Source organism: Neolamprologus multifasciatus, chromosome 12, assembly GCF_963576455.1.
Source record: "Neolamprologus multifasciatus chromosome 12, fNeoMul1.2, whole genome shotgun sequence".
NCBI lineage: Eukaryota > Metazoa > Chordata > Actinopteri > Cichliformes > Cichlidae > Neolamprologus > Neolamprologus multifasciatus.
In genome coordinates this window covers 26,000,922-26,023,864 of record NC_140450.1, presented here as the reverse complement: position 1 = coordinate 26,023,864, position 22,943 = coordinate 26,000,922, and the positions used below count along the sequence as shown (strand labels likewise).

General features: G+C 44.9%; 1 protein-coding gene across 1 annotated transcript in view; it reads left to right on the top strand.

The window, feature by feature from the left end:
- Positions 1 to 22,943, top strand: part of hmcn2 (hemicentin 2) — a 45,295-nt gene that overhangs the window by 8,182 nt on the left and 14,170 nt on the right. Inside the window, exons 8-49 of the mRNA XM_085179449.1 lie at positions 86 to 349; positions 446 to 590; positions 1,006 to 1,127; positions 1,303 to 1,575; positions 2,014 to 2,155; positions 2,477 to 2,604; positions 3,844 to 3,957; positions 4,050 to 4,208; positions 4,306 to 4,500; positions 5,465 to 5,560; positions 5,684 to 5,811; positions 5,912 to 6,056; positions 6,763 to 6,875; positions 8,323 to 8,482; positions 8,573 to 8,732; positions 11,629 to 11,756; positions 12,262 to 12,513; positions 13,428 to 13,511; positions 15,315 to 15,506; positions 15,600 to 15,730; positions 15,904 to 16,048; positions 16,201 to 16,327; positions 16,423 to 16,580; positions 17,056 to 17,334; positions 17,410 to 17,552; positions 18,175 to 18,325; positions 18,426 to 18,644; positions 18,731 to 18,844; positions 18,954 to 19,141; positions 19,241 to 19,337; positions 19,410 to 19,571; positions 19,697 to 19,810; positions 20,005 to 20,201; positions 20,507 to 20,588; positions 20,677 to 20,808; positions 20,901 to 21,044; positions 21,124 to 21,283; positions 21,668 to 21,792; positions 21,874 to 22,057; positions 22,152 to 22,249; positions 22,330 to 22,608; positions 22,697 to 22,887. Coding sequence (XP_085035575.1) covers positions 86 to 349; positions 446 to 590; positions 1,006 to 1,127; positions 1,303 to 1,575; positions 2,014 to 2,155; positions 2,477 to 2,604; positions 3,844 to 3,957; positions 4,050 to 4,208; positions 4,306 to 4,500; positions 5,465 to 5,560; positions 5,684 to 5,811; positions 5,912 to 6,056; positions 6,763 to 6,875; positions 8,323 to 8,482; positions 8,573 to 8,732; positions 11,629 to 11,756; positions 12,262 to 12,513; positions 13,428 to 13,511; positions 15,315 to 15,506; positions 15,600 to 15,730; positions 15,904 to 16,048; positions 16,201 to 16,327; positions 16,423 to 16,580; positions 17,056 to 17,334; positions 17,410 to 17,552; positions 18,175 to 18,325; positions 18,426 to 18,644; positions 18,731 to 18,844; positions 18,954 to 19,141; positions 19,241 to 19,337; positions 19,410 to 19,571; positions 19,697 to 19,810; positions 20,005 to 20,201; positions 20,507 to 20,588; positions 20,677 to 20,808; positions 20,901 to 21,044; positions 21,124 to 21,283; positions 21,668 to 21,792; positions 21,874 to 22,057; positions 22,152 to 22,249; positions 22,330 to 22,608; positions 22,697 to 22,887 — 6,620 coding nt within the window. The remainder of the gene's footprint in view (positions 1 to 85; positions 350 to 445; positions 591 to 1,005; positions 1,128 to 1,302; positions 1,576 to 2,013; positions 2,156 to 2,476; positions 2,605 to 3,843; positions 3,958 to 4,049; positions 4,209 to 4,305; positions 4,501 to 5,464; positions 5,561 to 5,683; positions 5,812 to 5,911; positions 6,057 to 6,762; positions 6,876 to 8,322; positions 8,483 to 8,572; positions 8,733 to 11,628; positions 11,757 to 12,261; positions 12,514 to 13,427; positions 13,512 to 15,314; positions 15,507 to 15,599; positions 15,731 to 15,903; positions 16,049 to 16,200; positions 16,328 to 16,422; positions 16,581 to 17,055; positions 17,335 to 17,409; positions 17,553 to 18,174; positions 18,326 to 18,425; positions 18,645 to 18,730; positions 18,845 to 18,953; positions 19,142 to 19,240; positions 19,338 to 19,409; positions 19,572 to 19,696; positions 19,811 to 20,004; positions 20,202 to 20,506; positions 20,589 to 20,676; positions 20,809 to 20,900; positions 21,045 to 21,123; positions 21,284 to 21,667; positions 21,793 to 21,873; positions 22,058 to 22,151; positions 22,250 to 22,329; positions 22,609 to 22,696; positions 22,888 to 22,943) is intronic.

Sequence of the window (22,943 nt, the reverse complement as noted above, 5' to 3'; positions counted from 1 at the left end):
CATGTGTCTGTTAGCTCTTTGCCTTTTATTTGATCAAGACCATGTGCAGAAAATTACCTCATGCCGATCTTCCTTTGTCCTTCAGGGCTCCCATCCCATGTTTTACTGAAATGCACCGGCCTGAAGCCTCCAGGTCATCTGAGCCATGTGGAGCTTGTGTCAGGCTCAGGCCGCTCCTTGCGAACGATCCCTGTACCGCTGCCCTTTGACCTTGGAAAACAAGGCCTGTGGAGTCTCCCGGAATTCCGCACCCCTTCCCAGAGCTTCTTCATCAAGGTAACGGGCAAAGACAAAGAGGGCTACCGCTTCCAGAGGCTGTCCAGCGTCTCCTACACCAACATCATTCCAGGCAAGGCTTCCCTCTTCACCAAAGCCACACTGCAGTGTCTCCCATACCTCATCAATCTCTTTATAGCCTTTAACCTGTGTTTCCTCCCTTGTGCAGATCCTCCAGCTGTGAGCATGCCGACTGTAGTGAAGGGCGTTTATATGCAGCCAGCTGTGATTGGCTGCTCTGTAAAGAGTGACATTCCCTACAGACTAAGATTCACCAGAAGTGGAATTACACTGGGAAGCGAGCGGTTCTTTCAGTGAGTCTCTTCTCTATTAGCTCAGCACTCCATAACATTTGGCTCGCCTTCCTCCGATTCCCTCAGATCCCCGAAGCTTCGCGCGCCTATTACCTCATTTAAAAGCATTAATTAAGTCACTCCCTAATCTTACCAGTGTAAAGCATTAGTGCTGCCTCACTCTTGTATTTTATTGGTTCATCTGTCAACAAGCGAATATATACACAGTTGATTTTATAAACATCACATACTCAATTTAACAAAGCAACTATTTTGTCTTGGTGTTGACTCTCTGGCTTGAATTGCTTTCATGAAGTGCAGCTGACTTTTGATGAAAATTATTTCCAGTGCGTGGATGTGCCAAAGAGCCACTGGGTGTGACATGAAATAAGAGGAATATGTGCTGGCCAATAAACCAAACGTGTCTTTGCTTCAGGTATTCTGCCGTTGCATCATGGGAAATTCCGAAGGCATCAGCCGAGGATGAAGGCCCGTATGAGTGTATGGCGCAGAGCAGCGCAGGGCAGGGGTGGGCTGTAACACAGTTAACTGTTAGAGGTATGTCACACAACAACAATGCAAGCGCACACTCCCCTTCAGTTGGACGTGGGTGCGTTCCAGCCATTTAGATACAAACCTCTGCTTTATCGTTTAGACATAAACTAGATAGAAAGCATGTCTGCACAAATATTTGTTTTAAACATTGTCTGCACTCATGTTTCCACTAAAACAGATCCTCCTCCGGTCTTGAAGCCCCCAGTGAATGTGACATCTTCTGTGGGAGGCGTGGCTGTGCTGTCCTGTCAGGTGGAGGGAAACATGCGCCACAATTTGACCTGGCACCGAGGGGGCTATGCTATCCGGGCACGGGCAGGGAAGGTGAAGCTGCTGCCCAACTCTTACCTGCAGATCAGCGAGGTGCGGGCTCAGGATGCTGGGGAGTACCGCTGCGTGGCAACCAATGCCTACGGAGACAGCAGAATCGCCGTGTGGCTCCACGTCCCAGGTATGATAGCCCAATACCCTGCGGCTCATCTGCTTAAACATTTAACACGGCAGGGCTTAACAGATCCTCGCGGGCCCCCGTCATCTGTTTTCCATTATTGCCTCAACCTCCTTGCAATCAGATTAAACCACTTCCTTTTCTCATCAGCAAAGACTTATGCGTGTTGAAAAGTGTGGCTTCTACTGAGGGAATGCACTCAGATTTCAACAAACAGGCAAATAAATATGTCTTCAAGAATATCCTGTAGTTATGAAGTCAGACATGGAGTGTTTTTGTAATTGCTTTGCAGCCCACAGCATCAAGTTTGCTCTTGTTAAGCTTGTGATAGCTATAAATGACATCATGCAGCCTGTGACAAGGCCCTGAGTCATTGTCTGCTTTTTTTTTTTTTTTTTTTTTTTTTTTTAATTTTTTGCCTTCCTTTGATTTCAACTGCAGAGGCTCCTTCTGTGGTAGTGCACCCGCAGTCCCTGGCTTTCTCCCAAGGCGATGAGATCCGCCTGGTCTGCTCGGCGTCCGGCTCCCCCCCTCCCCGGCTCTTCTGGAGCCAAGGCAACGTGTTCCTAACTAATCGGCCGAGGTAAGAGGGGAACTCTCAGCCCACCTCTGGCACAAAGGACTCAGAGAGTCATTACGTTCCACTTGACCTACATGCGCCATCGCCTCATCTTGTTTGCATCGCTTTGGAAATTTACATCTACTCATGTCAAAACTTTTTTTTTTCCAAACCACAAGTATTTTATATGTCAGCAGTGAAATATACATTCGCACACACACAAATTTCTCCCGTGACACCAAACAGCAGCATAAAGATTCAGAGAGATGGATCTCTGTTTTACATCTGCGCTTGTAATCAACAAAAGTATCAACAAACATGAATCCTGTCCACTGTACGCTACAGGTTCAGTCTGAACCAGCATGGAGTCCTAACCATTAAAGGGGCCCTCCCAGAGGATGCTGGGAACTACACATGTCTGGCAAGCAACGAGGCTGGGACTGCCTCTCAGTCTGTGTCACTTAGTTATGCGGGTAAGTCAACACATCCCGACAGATGTCTGGTTGAGGATGCCAGCGCGAAGATATATTGTTGCTGGAATTAGCCTTTCGTCATTCGGAGTTGTTAAAGTTTCTGTTCTGAATAATTGCTTCTCTTCTGACTTCATTTTTAACTTCCAGTGACACGAAGCATTTTTGCCCGTGTTGACTGTTTTTAAGGCGCATTTCTTTTAATGATATCCAGCAGGATAGAGCAGAGTATACAGCAAGCAAACGTGGCCACATACAGCTCTGTCTCACACGACGTGATGTTTCTCTCCTTGTTTGGTGAGCGCTGACAGTTGTGGGCCTGAAGTTTCACTCACGGCTGTCAGTTAGTGCTTGACAGAAACCGTAACACTGATGGATTATGGCAGCATTTTCCTGGGGCTTTCTGGTATTATACGCACTTGTCTCTGAATGTCATTTTTAACAACACTGATCTGTCAAATCAGGGAAAACCTTATAACACAGTAGATCATCTCATCCTTTCAGCTCAGCTGCCTGGGTCTAAAGTATAAGCATCATTTTTACATTCACATCACATTCTCATGCCCTTGCTGGTATAAACAAACAGCACATTACTGTTTACGTACAGTAGCGCTGCATGAAAGACCGGTGCATTGCTATAAACTAAAAACAGGGGGGCCTAACATAAGGCCCGGGGGGCAGAATTGGCCCAGCAAAAACTCCAATCCGACCCACTAGATGTCTTTAGAAAATGTGAAGGAGAGCATAAATTTTGGACTTTAAACTGTAAGCTTGTCCTACTGATAGACCTCCCCAACAGCCATTCATACTAAACCAAAGTAATGCAGAAATAGAAATTGCAATTAAACAATTAAATAAATAAATGAATAAAATAGAACAACAAAAATGCCCCACTTTAAAACCACAGGAGAATCTGGCCCACGAACTATCAGTACTTCTGTAACTTTACACATTTATTTGTTACAGTTTAAGTCCACAGAGCCGTGCTGACAAATTTCTTTATTTTACTATAGCAGCGTTTCTTTATCACATGGAAAAACTGAGACGCACCTTTGAAATTCCACTTCTTTTTCTTACATTGAGATATCGCAGGGATTAAATGTGCAGTTAAACTCCTTTGCACTGATAGAAAGGGGATTTTCACTGGTCCGTTTAAAATCAAAGTCCCGAGGCCTATGATGTAAAATGAGTTGGACATCCCTGGAATAAAAAGTTCATCCCACTGATTTTTTTGTTCTGCAGAGGCACCAAGAATAACAGTGGCACAGCAGGTTGTGCTAGTGACTGTTGGTGGTGATGCAACTCTCGAGTGTCAGGCCACAGGCTTTCCGTCCCCTCTTGTCCACTGGTTCAAAGGTGAGTTAACGCCATACACAGTGCTTTTATTAAAAGGACTGTGGAGATGTCTCTGTTAGAGGACGACACGCTTATATTGCTCGTACTTCCAGGTGAACTCGAGGTGGGGTCTGCCCCTTTTGTTGAGCAGGACGTACATCGCGGGACGCTGCACATTCGTGGCGTGCAAGAGGTCGACGCTGGTCAGTACAGCTGTGTGGCGAGCAGCTCTGCTGGAACCTCCTCTGGCAGTGTTAGTCTGGTGGTTGGAGGTGAGGCCACACTACAGTTTTCCACATAAAACTTGTATTTCTCTCACATTTATACAAAGGAAAAAACATCCATCTGGCACCACTCTTCCTTCCACAGCGGGTCCATTGTTTTCTGAGGCACCGGCTGACGTGACAGCCAATGTCGGGGAGAATATCACCCTCCCCTGCACTGCCCGGGGATTCCCGCAGCCGACGGTGACCTGGCGCAGACAGGATGGCAGACAGATTCTCATGCGTTCAGACAGCCACAGTAAAACAATGCAGCTGGAGAACGGACATATTCTAATCCAGAGTGAGTTATCACAGCAAAGAGCTTTTGTGTGCTGTGCGGCAGCCTCACGGTTTCCCTGCTCGAACTGGCTTGACTCAAATTGTGCAAGTATATATAGAAGAGTATCATATTAAATCCAGCTAACATTTTCTTAAGAGGCGGGAGAGACGGGATGTCATTGCCATTGGTAAAGTTACAGTAAACCGATGCCTCTCGAATATCCATCCTGCCAAAAGCATTATCTCTGCTCTGTGAAAAGACTCTCCTTAAAATGCTGTTAATTATTTGGCAAGAGAAGGCGTCTGTCTTTGTCCTCATCAGGGCAGGGGGATCAAAGCTGTGAACTCTGGAAGATATTCCAGCCTGAAACATGACTATTCTTAGCCACATACCGTGATGCTTTGTGCTCCTGAGACTAAATGTTTATAGTGTGAAATATAATATTGGACAGGAACAGACATATTTACATGGGCCGGTTCTGTCACTGTTTCCATTTGCGGCTGCCCTCTGACCTGATTGGCTCCATCTGCTACAGATGGCTTTATTTTATTTTTTTTACCTGCAGTTTCAGAAATGTCTCTGTTCATATTGCGTAGTGCTCAAACGCCACTATCTCCTTGAATCGTGCTCCTCACGGGTTACCTTTAATGCTTTATCCTGGCATCCTTCAATATTTGCAAGAACAGAAGAATTGAAACATATGTTGATCTTCCAAGATGTGATCTCAAGAGAATTTACTGAGTGGGACAGTGAGCCAAACCCATTAATCCTGTTATTTTCTATTTTTAGCTCCTAATTACAGCACTGTCAGGCCAATAATACCAGTTGTTACTGAGTAGGGGTCTTAGCTGCTATTAGCATGAACTTATTTTGTTTTTTTAGATAGACTGTTTTCTTTCTTGGTAAGTGTGATGATGCTGCTACTCTCAGATGTATTGTAATGTGCAGCGGGGTGCATTTTTCAATGATATGTGTTTGACTGTAGGTGTCTGGCTGGATGATGAAGGTCTATACATCTGCGAGGCCAAGAACCAGTTTGGAACCATCAAATCTGAGGCCAGAGTTAGTGTCACTGGACTGGGTAAGATCTTTTTGTAATCCCATATATGCATATAGCCGAAACACACAGTAGGACACTGTTGCTGTAAGACATATATTCCTGCTCTTGTTGTTTAGTAATCTTTTCAAATCCTTTTTCTTGCAGAGCCACCTCTATTGGCCCAAGTCGCCCCAGTGATCACCACCGGGAGCGGTCAGTCACTTAGTATTCCTTGCATGTTGTTGGATGGAATTCCTCTTCCAGAAAGACACTGGTCCAAGAATGGAAAACCTGTAAGGCTGGTAAAAACATCAAACTCAAAACTGCCTCTCCCATGGATCATATCTGTGTTTGTGTATGACAGGGATATTTTAACTTTTTTCGTTTGCACAGTTCCATCTGAACAGAAGGATGTTCTTGAGGAGCGATGGCAGTTTGTACATCGAAAGAGCCATCCCAGAGGACACTGGGATTTATGTGTGCACTGCGGTTAATGTGGCAGGCTCCGCGAACATCACAGTCAGCCTGGAGGTTCACGGTAGGAGAGTAAAGGAATAGTAACACTCACATTACCAATAAAATCAAAGCCAGCAAACAATAAGCACAAGCAGCTAAGACAGGCTTATAGTCTTGGAGATACTCCAGAAAGTAACTGACTCAAATTATTGTAGTAAATGACCTGCTGAAAAATCCCAAATTTGTGTGTGTAATTTACATTTTTGGCACAGCCAGGTTAGTTGTTTCCCACTTTCTTCAAGTCTTTATACTAAGCTTCCATTATCCAAGCTAAACTAAACTTACATCTCCTACATCTGGTTCTATCGTCATATTTAATGTGCACTAATAAAATATCAGCAAGAAAATATATGAACCTAATCTAAAAGCAGACCCTTTCGCTCACTGAATACACTTTCTCAGTGCAAAGTTTGCAACCACAGGCCATATAATTGGACAATTAAGCCAAAAATGTGCCAACTCAGCATGGAAAACAATTTTTGAATGAATCGACCACCTGTTGTCATCACAGAGAGAGGGCCTGCTTTATTGCATGCTTTGATAAATGGGGTCATGAGCATGTAATGACAGACAGCCAGGATCACGGTTCATCATCAGTTTGTAATGAAGAAATGCCTCAAACGCCGATGCTGCTGGTCAGCTGAGGCTGGTGGTAATGCAGCAGCAGATCGCTTCTTCACGCTCAGTCAGACCAGACAGCTGTGTTTTACGACCTTATTCTTCCACAGTGCCCCCAGAGATCAGCGCTGGTCCATACCACTACATAGCCAACGAGGGTGTAGCCATCAGGCTATCATGCGAAGCCACCGGCGTTCCCAAACCAGATGTTGTCTGGTCCAAGGTAACACTCGCAACCTTCGGCTTCGGCTCAGTAAATCAAGCGTGACTAACTGGCTCGTTCTTCCACAGCACCGTCTAGTCCAAGGTCAACCCTTTGTATCAGTCCAGCTTACAATGAGTCATTATTAGCACTTTGGAAATAATTATCACAATCAGGCAGCAGCAAAAATCAATACCCAGCGGTGATGGGATCTAGATTATCCTTAAGAGTGCAATCTTGGACCATGCCAGTCAATACAAGCATAACGATATTAATAAAACCAGAATCAAATCAGTGTGAAATGACTGATAATGAAAAAGGTTTTTAATTCTGAATTCATTTTGAGGCTCACTGAGTTACTCGGGATATTTTTTTTATTTTACACAAACATCTGTAGCACTTCAAATCGCCTTCACTTACTGTGATTACATTTACATAAATACAATTACATTTTTTTTATCTTATTCAAACAGTTTTCTTTTTTTCCCCTCCTGGCCTTTTCTTTGATTTGTCAGAACACAAAAAAAACAGAACAAAACATAACACCACTAACAAAAACAGTTTCCACTGCAATCAAGACTTGATTAACCTGACCAGGGAGGGAAGTAACCATGGCAACTTTACTATATTGCTGCTTGACTGGTGCAAATCACTCTGTTTTTATTGTACCTTAGGAATCTATTTCAAGACTTTTCCGTATCCCCTCCTAGTACAACACTTCATCATATCACGAGAAGAAAACACAAAAGTTTATGTGCAACCAGGCGGTGCTAAGCCGACGCTCTCGATCCATCCAGGATGCAAAAACAGATCTTATTACAGCTTGTGCGGTACTGCAGCGTTGCCTTTGACAGCCGCTGCAATATAACTGATTAATAATTTGTAATGTTGCTAAAGCTGTGAGATAAATATTGCCTGGTAAAAAGTGTACATTTATCTTTGACGTGTAGTGAAGCAGAAGCGGCAGTTTGTATACTGTTAATGCATCTGTTTCTCTTCCACCACTGAAATTACAAACTGCAGTGATATCATCTTTTCTTTAAAGGCAACAAAAACATGGCCGATGAAATACCCTGCCACTATTACATACCCTGTACTACTACTACCCTGTACGAGGTCAGCATGCTGTTGTTGTCTACATGTTGCTGAACTGAGCCGGATTTATATTGCACCCGGCCTTTCCCCTAACATTTTCAAAATGTTACTCTAGAGTCAAGTAAATTTACCTTCTTGTCAGATAAAAGTGTATCTGTTAAAGCGCTTTAATGTTCAGAGCGAGTGGATGCGCAGCGGCCCGGTTCTTGTGTGTGCACGCTGCAGATAGAGAGCAATCCAAAGGGGCGGCCAGTAATTCCATTAGACATCAAAGGTTGGGTTGTAAACCTTGAACTAATCTTAGTATCCATGCGCACGCTTGTGTGGAGGACTTTTCTAATATAATATGTTCTGTCTGATCTTATTCTGCCAGGGGAGGCAGCCCCTGCCCAAGGACAGCTCCACTCTTCAGTCTGACTCTGAGGGACACCTCCACATCCCCAACCCCTCCGCCGAAGATGCAGGCATCTACATCTGCACTGCCACCAGTCCTGTGGGCTATGCTAGTCGCGAGATCCAGCTGAGTGTCAATAGTAAGGCGAACGGAGGCAAACAGTTTGCGTTTGGAATTGTAAAGGAAGTGCCTGTGTGGTCGTCTAACAAGTTCTTTTGTTGTGTTCAAGCTGTGCCAAAGATAATGGGCGTGACTGGTCACGACAACACAGTAAACATGGCTGCAGAGGTGGGGGCAGAGGTTGTTCTCCCGTGTGAAGCTGAAGGGAGTCCTTCCCCGTTAGTCACGTGGAGCCGAAACGGGCATCCCATCCCCCCCGTCACAGCTGGGTAAGAGGAAGCCTTACCTCACCCCGACAATCATGCAGTTAAATGTCTCAAATATAAGCTGACATAATCCAAAAGCACTAACCATACTTTACCTCTGACTTAACTAACACCTGAGTCAGCTTTTACAAAGAGCTCTGGCTGTTGTTCAAAGCTTCTGCTAACATGTCGTAATGCCTCTGGAAGAGCGGCCAGGCAGAGGCAGCAGAGACTAGAGAGCTGTGTGCGGGCATCACCAGTTGGCTAAACCGAGGTAGAACATCTGGTCCCACGTGGTTGCCTGATTCCTGGCTTTCATGTGTGGTCACTCTGGGCGCAGACAGGCAGGCAGGCTGCCCCGAGACACAAGCTGGATGGATGACAGGCAGACTCTTTGGGCCAGACACCAGGCCGAATCATTTAGTGCAGATAGAAGAATGACAGAGGGAGTTGAAAGCCGTTGTGACTCAGCTACAGTATGACTTGTGTGGGGTCAGGGAGAAGGAAACGGTGGGGGGTGGCGTTGGAGGGAGGGAGTGCCAGGAAGAGGGGCGGAAAGTGAACTGACAGTGGAAGAGATACAAGTTGTGTCTGTCTGATGTTCAGATTCCCCGCGGTGTTTCGGCAGTAAAACAACATGCTGACTCTTTACTAGTCCTGTCTGATGAGAATAACACACCCCTGTGAACAAACCCAGCGTCATGCTTTGCATACGCAGGGACCTATGAAAGGAGCGGGCTCTGTAAAGGAACATTAACTCCTTTAAGCTACACTCGGAGGTTCGGAGGAAATAACCGAGGGGTGCTGATTTTTAAAATAACTTAAACAGTGGAAGATGATATTTATCTCATATCCAAGTATTTAGACTAGTACCAGGCAGGGAGTTTTTTGTTTTTCCTTTTTCCTTTTTTCAATACTGAGTCAGAAGATTTGGTCACAGGAGACCTGATCCTGATGAGGCCAATTTGTCCCAGTTAGTCTTTGGCCAGTCGCACTGTGTACACAGATGACACCAATGTGGGGAGTGATGGATGAGCACGAGGGGCGGTTCATGTCACGCGGAGCAGCACCGCTGTAGCCTGAGCTCAGATTAACCACTGCAGAGGCCGCCTTTCGGTTTTCGAGCTGGATGCTGTCGTCTCTGCTACGGCTGTTTGGGGAGGTGGGGGGTGGGTGAAAGACATTACACCATATGTGCGTCTAAAATACAGAGCTCTTTGTGCTTCTAGCCCGTTTCCACTTAGACAGGCGTGTTATTGTTAGAATTTGGTTGCTTAGCAGACACACTTATCAAACATAAATTGCAGAGGTGTGTTTACATTGCTGTATATTATACATTTGTACAGCTGGATAGCTTCTGTAGCATTTCAGGTTACCACACCCTCCTTTAAAGTTGCTGACCCACATTTAACTCCTTTAACCTACAATTGCTTCTGCCTTTTTTTTTTTTAGGGGGGGGGGGGGGGGGGGGGCTGCAGCAAGGCCTGACTTTGGAGCTGAGGTTGTGTACTGGAGTGTATGTGATGTCCACCATCTGTCCACAAATGGCAAGTTTGGCCAAAACGTTGCTTTGAACTTAGTTGGTCCCAGGAAGGATGACGCTTTGACTTTGGAGACCTGTGCGACCTTTCATTCGAGCTCCACCATTAAGTCAACCTTTTGATTTTCACTTTATCTTTATTTCCTGACCACGCGGTCGTAAACGCACAATAGCTGCACACGCAAACAGAAAAATCCGCATTGATCTTTTTGAACCTACAACCTTTCCCATGGTGATATTATCAGGTCAAACACTGCTGACCCTTTCACATTGTAATTATCCCAGACAATCGTAAATGTCAAAACAGCAACTCATTGCGGGAGTACTTAGCTCTGGATGAGGTCCAGACTCCGGCTATTGCTTGCTCTTTACGAACTCTAACCCTCACACATTTTCTTTTTCCATTTCAACAAAACAACATAATTGAATAAGGACCACTAAGTGTTTGACAGCATAATTCAATTTATGTATACCTGTCAAAAAAAAAAAAAATTTGGACGCAGTATAAAATGTCAAACAGAACGTAATTATTTGTATCTCTCATAAACCCACATTTTATTTACAATACAGCACAGAAGAAGATATCAAATGTTTAAACTCTAAAAAAAATATGAGCTAATTCTGAATTTGATGGCAGCAACAAATCTAGAAAAATTGGGGCAGGGCCATGTTTACTACTGTGTAGCATTCCCTCTTCTTTTAACAGCAGTCCATAAACATCTGGGAGCTGAAGAGACCAGCTGTGGGACTTGTCGGAATGTTGTCCCATTCTTATGTGATATAGGATTCTAGCTGCTCAGCAGTCCTAGATCTTCTTTGTCATGTTTTTCACTTCATGATGCCAGATGTTTCCAGTTGGTAAATGTTTTGAACTGCAGTTCAACACCCAGACTCTTCTGCTATGAAGTCATTGTAATAGATGCAGTGTGCAGTTTAGCACTGTTTTGCTGAAATGTGCAAGACCATCCCTCAAAAAGACATCATCTGGTACAAAGTTTCTCTGGAATCTTTCTAGCTTTGCAGATGTGCAAGCTGCCACTTTTGCTATTGCACCCCCTGTAGGATTTTGGAATGAGTGAAACAAGACAGACGCTCCCTCTCTTCTTCGCTGCAGAGATTTTGGTGTCCATTTTCTCCAAAAAAGAAGTTAAAGTCTTGATTCATCTGAGCACTGAACAGTTTTCCACTTTTCCTCAGTCAGCTTTAAAGGAGTTCTGGCCCGCAGGAGGTGGTTTATATGCATGCTTCAAAATATAGGAGATATAGGAGAGAAAAAGAAAACAGACACACCCATTTTATCTGAACACAGTGGCTGTAGATCTTCAGTGACTCATAAAGTTTTCTTCATGTCTTTGTCCTTGACCCCTAACCACTCCCCAGGTTCACTGTTTTGCCTTCAGGCTCTCTGAAGATCACTGATGTGCGCCTGATTGATAGTAAACTGTACACCTGCATTGCGGAAAACCCAGCAGGCAACGCGTCCCTAAGCTACAATTTACACATTCAAGGTAACTCAACAGGGTTTCAGTAAAAGTTGAAGTTTATGGAAACTTGTTTGTTCAGCCAATATCTTTAAGTCTCTGTGTGAATATATCACTTATATGTGAGACGGGTGTATGAATACAGTTCCAAATATTTTTGCAGATAGATTTTTGCAACTTTAAAGCCATTTACCATGACATACTCAAGTTACAGTTTTATGATGGACTGAAAGCTGCTGTCGTTTTTTTAAGAGCTTCAATATTGCATTAACAGCTGGGGAATTTCATTCGTTTTTATGCACAGTTCTCTATGTTTTTTTTTTCATTTCAGGTTTGACAGTTGATGCGAAATCAGTTGGTTATCGGTAGTTGTGGGCCATCCCTTTGTTATTTCTTCATAAATTTAGCAGGAAAAAGGAACTGGAGATTATTCAAAGCTACAGCATGGACAGCCTGTAACTTGAATATGATAAAGTTTGTGTCAATGTTCAAAACTATGTGCATCTAATATTTAGGATATTTGTTTTGTCAGCTAAACCCAGGATACTGCCAGCACCCTCCCTCCTGAAAGCCCTGCTCGGCCAAACAGTCACTCTACCATGTATAGCGCAGGGAGAGCCCAGCCCTGAGATCAGCTGGTTTCGCAATGGATCACCTGTTGGGGACAAGAATGTTACACCCCTGAGGATCCAGCAGGTCAGCCACGCCGACCAGGGCGCCTACCGGTGTGTGGCCTCGAACAGTGCAGGACAGGAGACCTTGGAGATCAAGCTGGAAATTCTTGGTGAATGTCACGAGTTCAATTCCTCAGACCTGCTTGTTCACTTGCAGAACTATTAAATTGTGACTCATGGTTGTTTTCTATGATATCTGAATAACTATTCACTATCACTGGTCACTGGTCAAGGTTTACTAATGATGCATCTGTTTTCGGCCCTCTCAGCGTTTAGAGGCACATTCACTTTAGGCGCACATTGACCGTACAAACTGCCAAACAGTGAGCTATTTGACCTTCTGACAAACATTCACAAAGGGAGATGACTTCGGGTTAAGAACGGAATCAAGCTTTCTTGTTGTTATTTACGTGATATATAAATAATATTATTCTTTCCGATCAGTCCCCTTTTATATTTCCATGCCCTTGTTCCTCTCTGACACACGCTCTTACTCATCTGCAGTCTGCCTTTGATGCTTTCCCAGCTTCCCTACTTAATCATTTACTCATTTTCAACATCAAGGGGATCAAGCGCACAGGGACATTCTAACCTCTCCTAAACCAAAACTCATCTTTTAAAAGCAAAAAACTGGATTTTCCCATTCTTCTTACAGATGTTCAGGCTTTAACAGCTGTTGTTTCTTTTTGCAGCAACCCCTGTAATTGCTTTGATTCTCTCTATTTCACGCTTGACTTGTTGGTTTCAGTTTGACTTACATGTGCCGTTTGTGTGGTCCTGTCACATTGTGTTGCCTTTTTTGGGGTCTCTCTCTTAAAAAAACGATCTCGATCTCAATATGACTGTCTGATTAAAGAGATAAGAAAAAGAGGTCAGCCTGGCTCAGGCTGTCAAAGCATGATGCACGCTCTGGTCATTGGGGAGAATCTGTTCGGTTTTTCAAATCATGTTTAGATCCTATTGAGGCTTCTTCTTACTCCGAAACCTAAAACGAATTGTCATTGCACCTCTTATTTATTCACAGAGGCCCCGACCTTTGCCGAACCTGGAGATGTTATCATGGAGAAAGTGGCAAACAGCAAGGTCATCATCCCTTGCCCCGCTAAAGGTATGGAAGGATTCACAGATGAGTAAGCGTGGACACACTAAAAAGGTGTAATTCAAGTTTTGGGGAGCCTAAAACTGAACTCTGTCATCTTTCAGGTTTGTTTCTGTAACACAGAAAGGAGAAAAAAAGAGAGAAATCAATGTTATATGTAGGACATTGATGTGTTTTTGTGCGCAATCAAAAGAATGTTTCACTGTCACCACAGACTCCTAGTTGCCATCTTAAAAGGAGAAGCTTCTTTTCACTGCAGCACCCGGAGGCATGCCGTTGTCTCTATTTCCCAACATCCATTTGCGAACGAGAGACATTCTGTAGGGATGTGGAGGACCTGCTGTTTTATCAAAATGCGGCAAGCGTCGGTGTCGCGTCTCCGTCTGGACTGACGGCTACTCAGTGGCAGGCCGCGCAAACAGGTATTGTTTGTGTGGAGCTGTGCCATGGTAACCAGCTCAATGAGAGGAGGTGAGCACTGCGTATAGTGTGGAGCAACAGCTGGAACATCAGTCTGCCTCCTGCCTCTGTGAGCCACATCTGCTTTCCTGTGTGTCGGACCTGCTGGGAGCGGAATCCTAATTACAGGCTGCTTCTGGCAGATAAAGGACAGAGATGTCTGAGGTGCGCCGTGAAGCACAGGAAGAGAAAGACGAAGCCTCGCTGGCCTCACCTTTCATTTGAGTCATACGGACGGGTTGACAGTACCAAGCACAGAAATGCTTGATGCTCTTGACGGGCCAGAGAGGCAGTCAGCCTGCAGCACCAAACGAGGATCCCCACTTTCTTTGGTCCTTTTGTTTTCTTTGAGATCTATTTGCACGAGGGGTAAAAAGCACAGTCTCTGCCAGAAGGAAATTATTAATTCACCAACAAGCACATTGCATTTGATAGAGGTAATTATTGGAGAAACACATGGAAGAGATAATCTCAGACTTCGTCAACCCCGGTAAATAAATTCAGAGCCTGCTAATGAGATCTGTTAACATCTAAAACACAACATCTGTATGCATTTCCTGCAGCAATGAGATAATGATTTTGCTTCAGAGCTTTTTAACTGTAAACACGTGTTCTGAGAGGAAACAGACAGTAACGTCACCTTTGGTTGTGTTGCGTCTTCTCCTGCTTTTTGGGGGATGGAGAAGGAAGGGTGCTGCGGTTGATTTTTCAAGTGGTGTTTGTATATGTGACACCTCTGTAAATCGAGGGAGTGTGGCTCTGTGCTGCTCTGTTAGTCTGTTAGGGAATCTGTTGTGGGGATTTTTATTTGGGGGGGGGGGGGGGGTTACAAAGCTTTTTAAAATTCTCCACCTTGTCCCTGATCCAGTTTTCTTCTGTCGGGCATTTCTAGCTCTATTTCCACCCAATAATCCACCAAACACATGTGTTTTTAAGGCTCCTGAGGAAACACGCCAGTGTCTTTGAACCACTTGTTCAACCACTATCTTTCTTACAGCTCTTACTCTCTCTACTCACTCTCATCCCAGTGTTTAGCAATAAATCTTTATGTCTGCATTTTAAATATTAAATCCTCCGTCACTCCTCTATGCAGTGTTTTACTTTTTTTATGTGACTTTGACCTTGAAATCTTAAGCCTGCAGGCGACAAGGACTCTAACCATTTTGGCATCCACTCCCTGCTGTCCTGCTGTCTGATAAATGTAGAGAGCTGGCTTTTTTGTAGTCTGGGCTGCTTGCCCGTTAAGTTATCCTGCACAGAAGAAGAGAGATGGAAGTAACTCTTCTTTCTGTCCGATATGATCAATAAAGCTCATTTTAACCTCACTCGCTTTTCTTGTCGCTGCACCTGCAGGTTCGCCTAATCCCAAAGTACGCTGGTTCAAGAATGGCCTGGAGATACACCCCGAACAGCCCGACTTTTCCGTGGCGAGGGATGGAGCTCTTGTAATTAGCGCAGCGTCTGCCAGCCACAGTGGGGACTTCAAGTGTGTGGCAGTTAATGAGGCAGGCTCTGTGGAGAGAAAGACCAGGCTAAAAGTGAATGGTGAGAACTTATCTCATGGCTATTTTCCTGCTGTTAAAAGTATATTTTACACATAACGATGGTCCATAAACCTTTCTTTCTGTGCTGTTTTAGTTCCCCCTGAAATTCAAGATAATGGCCAACCGCTGAACCTCACTGTCACCTTGAAGCAGCCTCTCACGCTGGGATGTGACGCCTTTGGGATCCCCTCTCCAACAATCACCTGGACTAAAGATGGCAAAGCTGTGAGTGTGTCATCCTGGATTCCCATTTACAGAAAAATCTAAAAGCCAGGTTACATGTTTTTACTGTAAATGCTATCTTGTCCATTTCTAGCGGTACAATGCCACCAAGTGGCAATTATTTCAATAACATTTAAACAGTGTGGATGCACTCAAGCTGAATTCTGTGTGTGCAGGTGGACAACCCTGGGGTGTATCTTGAGAATGGAAATAGGCTGCTCAGAATCTACAGAGTTCAGCCTGAACATGCAGGACAGTTTGTCTGCACAGCTCAAAACTCAGCTGGAGAGACCCATAGACAATATAACATAGTGGTGCAAGGTGAGCTCATTATAAACCTGCTTTCACATGGATATTTAAGTGGAAGGTATAAGGCGGCAAGAAAGACCAGTTTGGGGATCTGTGATAAGATACACATTCAGCATTCATTCTTAATGCAAACTAGTCATTGAGTATGTGGTGTTTTTTGCCAGCACCACCTGTGATCTCAGGAACGTCTCGAATGCAGGAGTTAACTGTGGTACTGGGCCAGGAGGTGGAGTTTCAGTGTCGGGTTAGTGGAAAACCAGCGCCAAGAGTGGAATGGAGCCGCGACGGAGAGTAAGAATCTCTTTTATCGACGTGACATTCAGCAGCGTACACAGAATGCAGGATTCACTGAATTGATTTGATCATCCTTTCTGTTCTTTCTCCAGGGTTCTGTCCCGCAACGGAGACCCTCATGTGGAGTTTCTGGAAGATGGCCAGGTGCTGAAGGTGAAGTCAGTAAGACCGAGAGACCAGGGTCTTTACCGGTGTCTGGCCAGTAACGACGCAGGAACTCAGACGCGCCAATTTAGACTCAACGTCCAAGGTTGTTTTGAACATTTTTTTTTTACAAAATGTAAACCTCCAATTACACTCACCTGAATTCAACAGCAGTTATTGATTTAACACCTAGGAAAAAACAAAACAAAAAACAAAACAGTTGTATAGATTCAGGATATTACTCTGACATTTTTCCCTAAATTGCTGCTGTTATGGCAACACTCTGAGAAAGAGAATTGCGAGGCATCATATATAATTCATGTGAATGCCCAGCCTCTATAGTAACATAACATAACATAACATTGTATTTAGCCATGTGGATGTGCACATATTGAATTCTCTTTAAGGGGACATTTCTCTGTCAGGTGCGGTAATAGAGTACCACACGCTGCATTTCTTTTTAGAAGGTTTCCTACACAAAAGCAAAGCATTCGCCTGTTGCTCTGTTTATTCTGTACTGTGTGCCAGTAAAAAATGATTTGGCTGTTAAACATAAACGTGCTCTCTGTTTTTTACTCCAGCCCCTCCCACTATTAAGGGGACTACTGAGACATCAGAGGTGTCAGTGGTGCTGGGTTTCCCTGCAATCCTCCCCTGCAACGTCGAGGGCTTACCCACACCCAGCATCACCTGGCTCAAGGACAATCACCCCATCGTATCCACTCCCCAGCTGACATACACCCGCGGTGGGCTGGCCCTGCGGCTGGGTTCGGCACAGGGAGACAGCAGCGGCCTCTACACCTGCAGGGCTACAAATCCAGCTGGCACTGCCATCAAGCACTATTCACTCAGTGTTCTGGGTAAGACACATGTGCATCTCTAACAAGGTGAAAACTCAAAGAGAGATTTGATTTTTAATGTTTTTATCTCTTTAGTCCCACCGCAGATAGAAGGAGACTCTACCTCCCTAACGTTTGGTGGTCAGGAACAGAAAGTGCGGATCAACGGGAGCTTAACTCTGTCCTGCCTCGCCAAAGGTTTCCCCGAGCCCAAAGTCCAGTGGTTCAAAGACGGACAGGTCCGTGTGTGTCACCGTTAAAAGCTGTGCTTCCTAAAATCAAAATGTGTTTTCGATGGAACAAATTCTAACCTCTGCCAGCCTCTATTGGCAACTGGTATGAATTACAGCAACCCTCTTGCACAACCCACCTCCACTCGCCTTATTTAGTGTGATGAGTAAGCCAGTTAATTATAGACATAGAGGAAGAATCCAGTGATTAAACCTCAAGACATAAAACACTGTGCGATTTCTTTTTTTGTTTTTTTCTTGACCTACTGTGTTTTGATGTGCTGTGTCCTTTATTCTGTTCAGTATGCGAGTGCGCGTGTATGAATATTCTGCAGGGCCTACAATATAAGAAGCAGGAATTGGATTAAAGATGATGTAAAATATGATTTTCTTTCTGAGTGTGGGTGGAAGCTCTGTATGTCTTGGGTGTTTTTAAGCCACATTTAAAGATCTGCTAAATATTTTCTTGACACAGTAGTTCAAAGAGGCAACAAATCTTAAGGAGGCTCCATCGAGCTTAAAGAGCACTTTTGAACAAAGTATCAGAGACAGTCTGTTTTATTTATTCATCAACCCACAGATTCCTGCGAGCAATACTTCACATTAACTGTGTATTTTCTTTGTGTTTTAGCTGCTGACTGGAAACATCCACGCTGGCATTAAAGAGAGCGGCCACTTCCTTCACATAGAGAATGCCATGCTGTCCCACGAGGGTCAGTACACCTGTGTGGTCACCAACTCTGCAGGAGAGGACAAGAGACACTTTCGTGTAACTATTCAAGGTGTGTTCAGTTAATTCAGTGTATAGCAGCTAGAAAAACACTTCATTTTAAACCTTTGTATAGAAAGCAATCCGGCTCTAATGTGCCGCTGTCTCTCTAGTCCCTCCGATTTTCCACCGGGTGAATAACAGGGAAGCATCCTGGGGTTTGGGACACGAAGACGACGTTAATGATGAGAACGTGGTGGAGAAGCGGGAAGTTGTGCTAGGCCATCAAATCAGCCTGTCCTGTGAGAGCAATGCCATTCCCCCTCCCAAGCTCAGCTGGTATAAAGACGGCAAAAAGTTAACCTCTGCAGATGGAGCGGTGCTTCTTCCAGGTCAGGGAAAACTCTGTAAAACCTCATGTAAAACCACTAGTGCAGTTGTTATATGTAACTGAGGAGTCATTTTTAATGTATGACAGGGGGACAAGTGCTACAAATTGCCCGAGTGCAGAAGGAGGATACTGGAAGGTATATGTGTCAGGCCGTTAATGAGGCAGGGGAGGATCGCATGCACTTTGATCTGGAGATTCTAGGTAAGTGAGTACATATACCTAAGTTAGATGTAATTAAAATGTTTGCATAATAAAATCTGTGATTATAGAGATGCAACTTAATAATTTCAGTTGTGTTTAACTTCCATAGTCCCTCCTGTTATTACTGGAGCATCAAAGGAGTTTATGGAGGAGATAGGAGCAGTGGTTAACAGCACCGTGGTTCTACACTGCGACGTGATTGGACACCCAGCTCCAGTCGTCTCCTGGCTGCGAGAAGGGCAGCCGGTGCACACGGACTCACAGCACCACATCAGTGAGGATGGGACTCAGCTTCAAGTTAGTTATCGCTGACCTTTGTGCACCGTTGCCAGCAAATACACAGATCCGACCATAACGTTCTGTAGTGAAGAATAACGCTTGTGTCCTAACTTACAGCTTCTCAGTGTCCAGGTTTCAGACATGGCTGGGTATTCGTGTGTAGCGGAGAACAAGGTCGGAACAATTGAGAAGCTCTTCAGTCTGACAGTGCAAGGTAAAAAAACAGGAAACAGGAAAAAAACTTTACTGTGATGCTGTGATATGGAACTCTCTTCTCTTCTTGCAGTCCCTCCTAGAATAACGGGCCCTAAAGAGGAGGAGGTTAGTGTGACTGAAGGCCACATGGTGTCTTTGCTGTGTGACGTCCAAGCATACCCTCCTCCAGAGATTACCTGGACTAAAGATGGGCAAGTCCTCCATTTCAGCACCAGCATTCACATTCTGCCAGGTTAGCCTCTGGGCCATCTTCAATACCCAAATCCTTCAATCAGAAGCTTTATATTGGGTAGAATCTAATTCTTGCACTGATATTTCATATCATTATTTGATATATTGCCTATATATATGTAATAGGTGGCCAGATGCTACAGTTACTGCGGGCCAGACTAGAAGATGCAGGGCAATATGTTTGCACAGCCACCAACTCAGCAGGGCAGGACCAGAAGAGTATCCTCCTCAGTGTTTATGGTGAGCAAACACACTGTGACCCATCTGCACAATTCAGCCACATATACAGATGATCAAATCCCAAAACACTGCCTGGCAAAAAAAATCTGTTTATCTCAAGCCAGCTGTGACTGAGAAGAGTTCAGGAGTGACTCATTCGAATTCTGAATGAATCAAACTGAGATCATGTCCTCTCTAAATGTGCAAACCAACAGTCGTGCCCACCCTGAAGCCCCGGCACGATGCTGAGTCGGACTCGGTGACCCCTCAGGTTGGCTCCTCAGTCACCCTCCGATGCGAAGCCCACGGCTTCCCTGAGCCTGAAGTCACGTGGTACAAGAATGGGCTCCAGTTGGCTGCAGGGAACGGACTAAAGATGGATCAGTACCAGCTGGAGATAATAGGAGTCCAGGTCAGACTCATCAGACATTTTTTAAGACTGCAAACAAAACATAAAAAAGGATTTTAAGGGGTTTTCAACAGCGTGCTGATGTGTAATGTATACATATTTTCACTGCACTCACTGTTCCTTTATCTGGTGCATTAAAGACCCCTGAGATAATTCTGACTAATTCTAACAGGCTGGAGCTGAGATCACCCATCTGAATGCATTTGAAGCCGGTGTTCCAAAAAAAAAAAAAAAAAAATCACAAATCCCTTTGGATTATAACTTGTAAAGAAAACACAACTCACAATTTTTTCCTTTGTGGTTACTAGATGGGAGATAGTGGCACGTACACTTGCAAAGTGTCCAATGTGGCTGGACAGGCGGACAGGACCTTTAGGCTGACGGTTCATGGTAAAAATCACTCTGTAGTATTTTGGAACAAAATCGCTTTAGACAAATGTCTTTAATGGACTAAATTCTCATAAATATATATTGACAGTTCCACCTGTCCTGGATGGACCTCTTCGAGAGTCTCTAAATTATAGCCTGGGCTCCCACGTTGCTCTGCTGTGTGAGGCCACAGGAGTACCCGTCCCCAGCATCTCTTGGCTTAAAGATGGAACTCCTATTGGTAAGTGGGAGGGAGTGAAATGGAAATGTGGCGATATGCAGACGTGCCAAAGGGTGTCACAGCTAGATTAAGTGGATCTGTGTGGTTTCCAGAAAGCAGCATGCAGTGGCAGTGGTCTGTTCGAGGCACCAGGCTGGAGCTGGGGCCTCTCAGCCTGTCTCACGCTGGAACATACACGTGTGTGGCCAAGAACAGCGAGGGAGAAACACGAAAAGAGTACACAGTCACCGTGCAGGGTAACGAGGTTTCTTAAAGCGTGTGTTATGAGAGAAATGATTTCAAGAAGTGTTTAACAATAATCTCTGCCCTGCTCAGTCTCCCCAACCATCCTGGACTCTGACCTCCCATCTGAAGTGAGTGCACCCAGAGGAGAGGAGCTGACCCTGGAGTGCAGAGCAAATGGAAGCCCCACACCTCGCCTCAGCTGGCTGAAAGACGGAGTGACTCTGGAGGGATCGGATGCCCGTCACATTGCGTAAGTCATTCTCAGACCCCGCTCTGTCAAGTGTGAAGTAATCATAACAATGGTAAATATTTGAATCGATGAGCAGCCCTCATTAAGGGTTTGGGAAAGTGTCACCGTTAATCAGAAACACAGAGAATGACGTGCACGACGAACAAATGGTTTATAGTGTCTTGCCCAGTTAGATCATGAAAAACTGTACAAGCAGCTGCTTCACAGCTGTTCGCCAGCTTATGTGGTCATCAGACAGCAATCGACTGTGTTTATGTATCTGCATGCGACTGTGAGAAAACTGTGGGATGTGGGTGATAATGAAAGAATTACACCGAGGTTCAAATGTGGACAAATAATAGAGAAAAATGGATGTGAAAACAAAGCGTGCTTGTTCTCTGGCAGTGTGACCTCTGATGGCAGCACACTGACTTTGCTGCGCCTGAGTCCTGAGGATTCTGGGACGTACACCTGCCTGGCTGTGAATTCGGCCGGCCAGGAGAGCAAAATCTACACCGTCTTTGCTCTAGGTTGGTTTTTCACCCCTTCGCTTTGTTTATCTGCGTTAAGTTTCTGAGCGATTTCTTCACAGTCTATTTCATCTGTGGCAGTACCGCCATCTATTTCTGGTGAGACCACCATCCCCAAAGAGGTGCAGGTCACACAAGACAGCGCCGTGACGCTGGAGTGTCAGGCAGCAGGAAACCCCCCGCCTCAGATCAGCTGGCTGAAGAATGGGCATCCGCTGCTCCTCAGTCCCCGCGCTCGCCTCCTCTCCGGTGACTCTTTGCTGAGGTCAGTTAAGATGATTACAGGCTGTGTTGTAAAAAGATTACAGGTTGGTGGATGAGGTCATTCTAAATGTTCTCTTTCTTCATTAAAAAAAAAGGATTTCTCCTGTGCAGCTGTCTGATTCTGGAGTTTACACGTGTGTGGCACGCAGTCAAGCTGGTCTTGCAGAGCTCAGCTATGATGTCCAAGTCCAAGGTACAATCCCAACAGTAGATAACATGAAAACAGAACGTGCTGGGTCGGAGGTGGTCACACTCTGTGTTTATGGTCTGCAGTGCCCCCCGGTGTGAATCACGTCGAACCGGTGGAGCCAGTTTCAGTAATCCAGGGATCCTTGGTGACTTTATCCTGTGAAGCACGTGGCGTCCCCCCTCCGACGCTAACGTGGATGAAAGACGGACAGCCGCTGTCCCTTCACCGCAACCTGCTGCTGGATGGACAGGAGACAAGACTGCAGCTTCCTGACGTGGCCCCCTCAGATGCGGGCTTTTACAGCTGCGTGGCTAGTAACCAGGCTGGAAGCAGTACCAAGAGCTTCAACCTCACCGTGCTTGGTACGATCACCCTCTTTTTATTTATTTATATCTGTAATAAAGAAAAAGAAAAAGAAAATAAGCTAACACATTTTGCTTTCTAATGCAGAGCCTCCAAAGATAGTCAGCCCCAACTCACCAGAAGAGCTGACCATAGCAGTTAACAGTCCACTTGAGCTGGAGTGCTCTGCTGTGGGAGTCCCACCTCCTACCCTCAGCTGGCTCAAGGATGGTCGGCCCATGGAGAGATCTGATATCGTTCAGCAGGACGGAAACTTTATCAGGATTAGTAAAGTTCAGGTATAAATTACTGACTGTGCGAGCGCATGTTCTCCTTAGATTGGCAATTTAAGGGG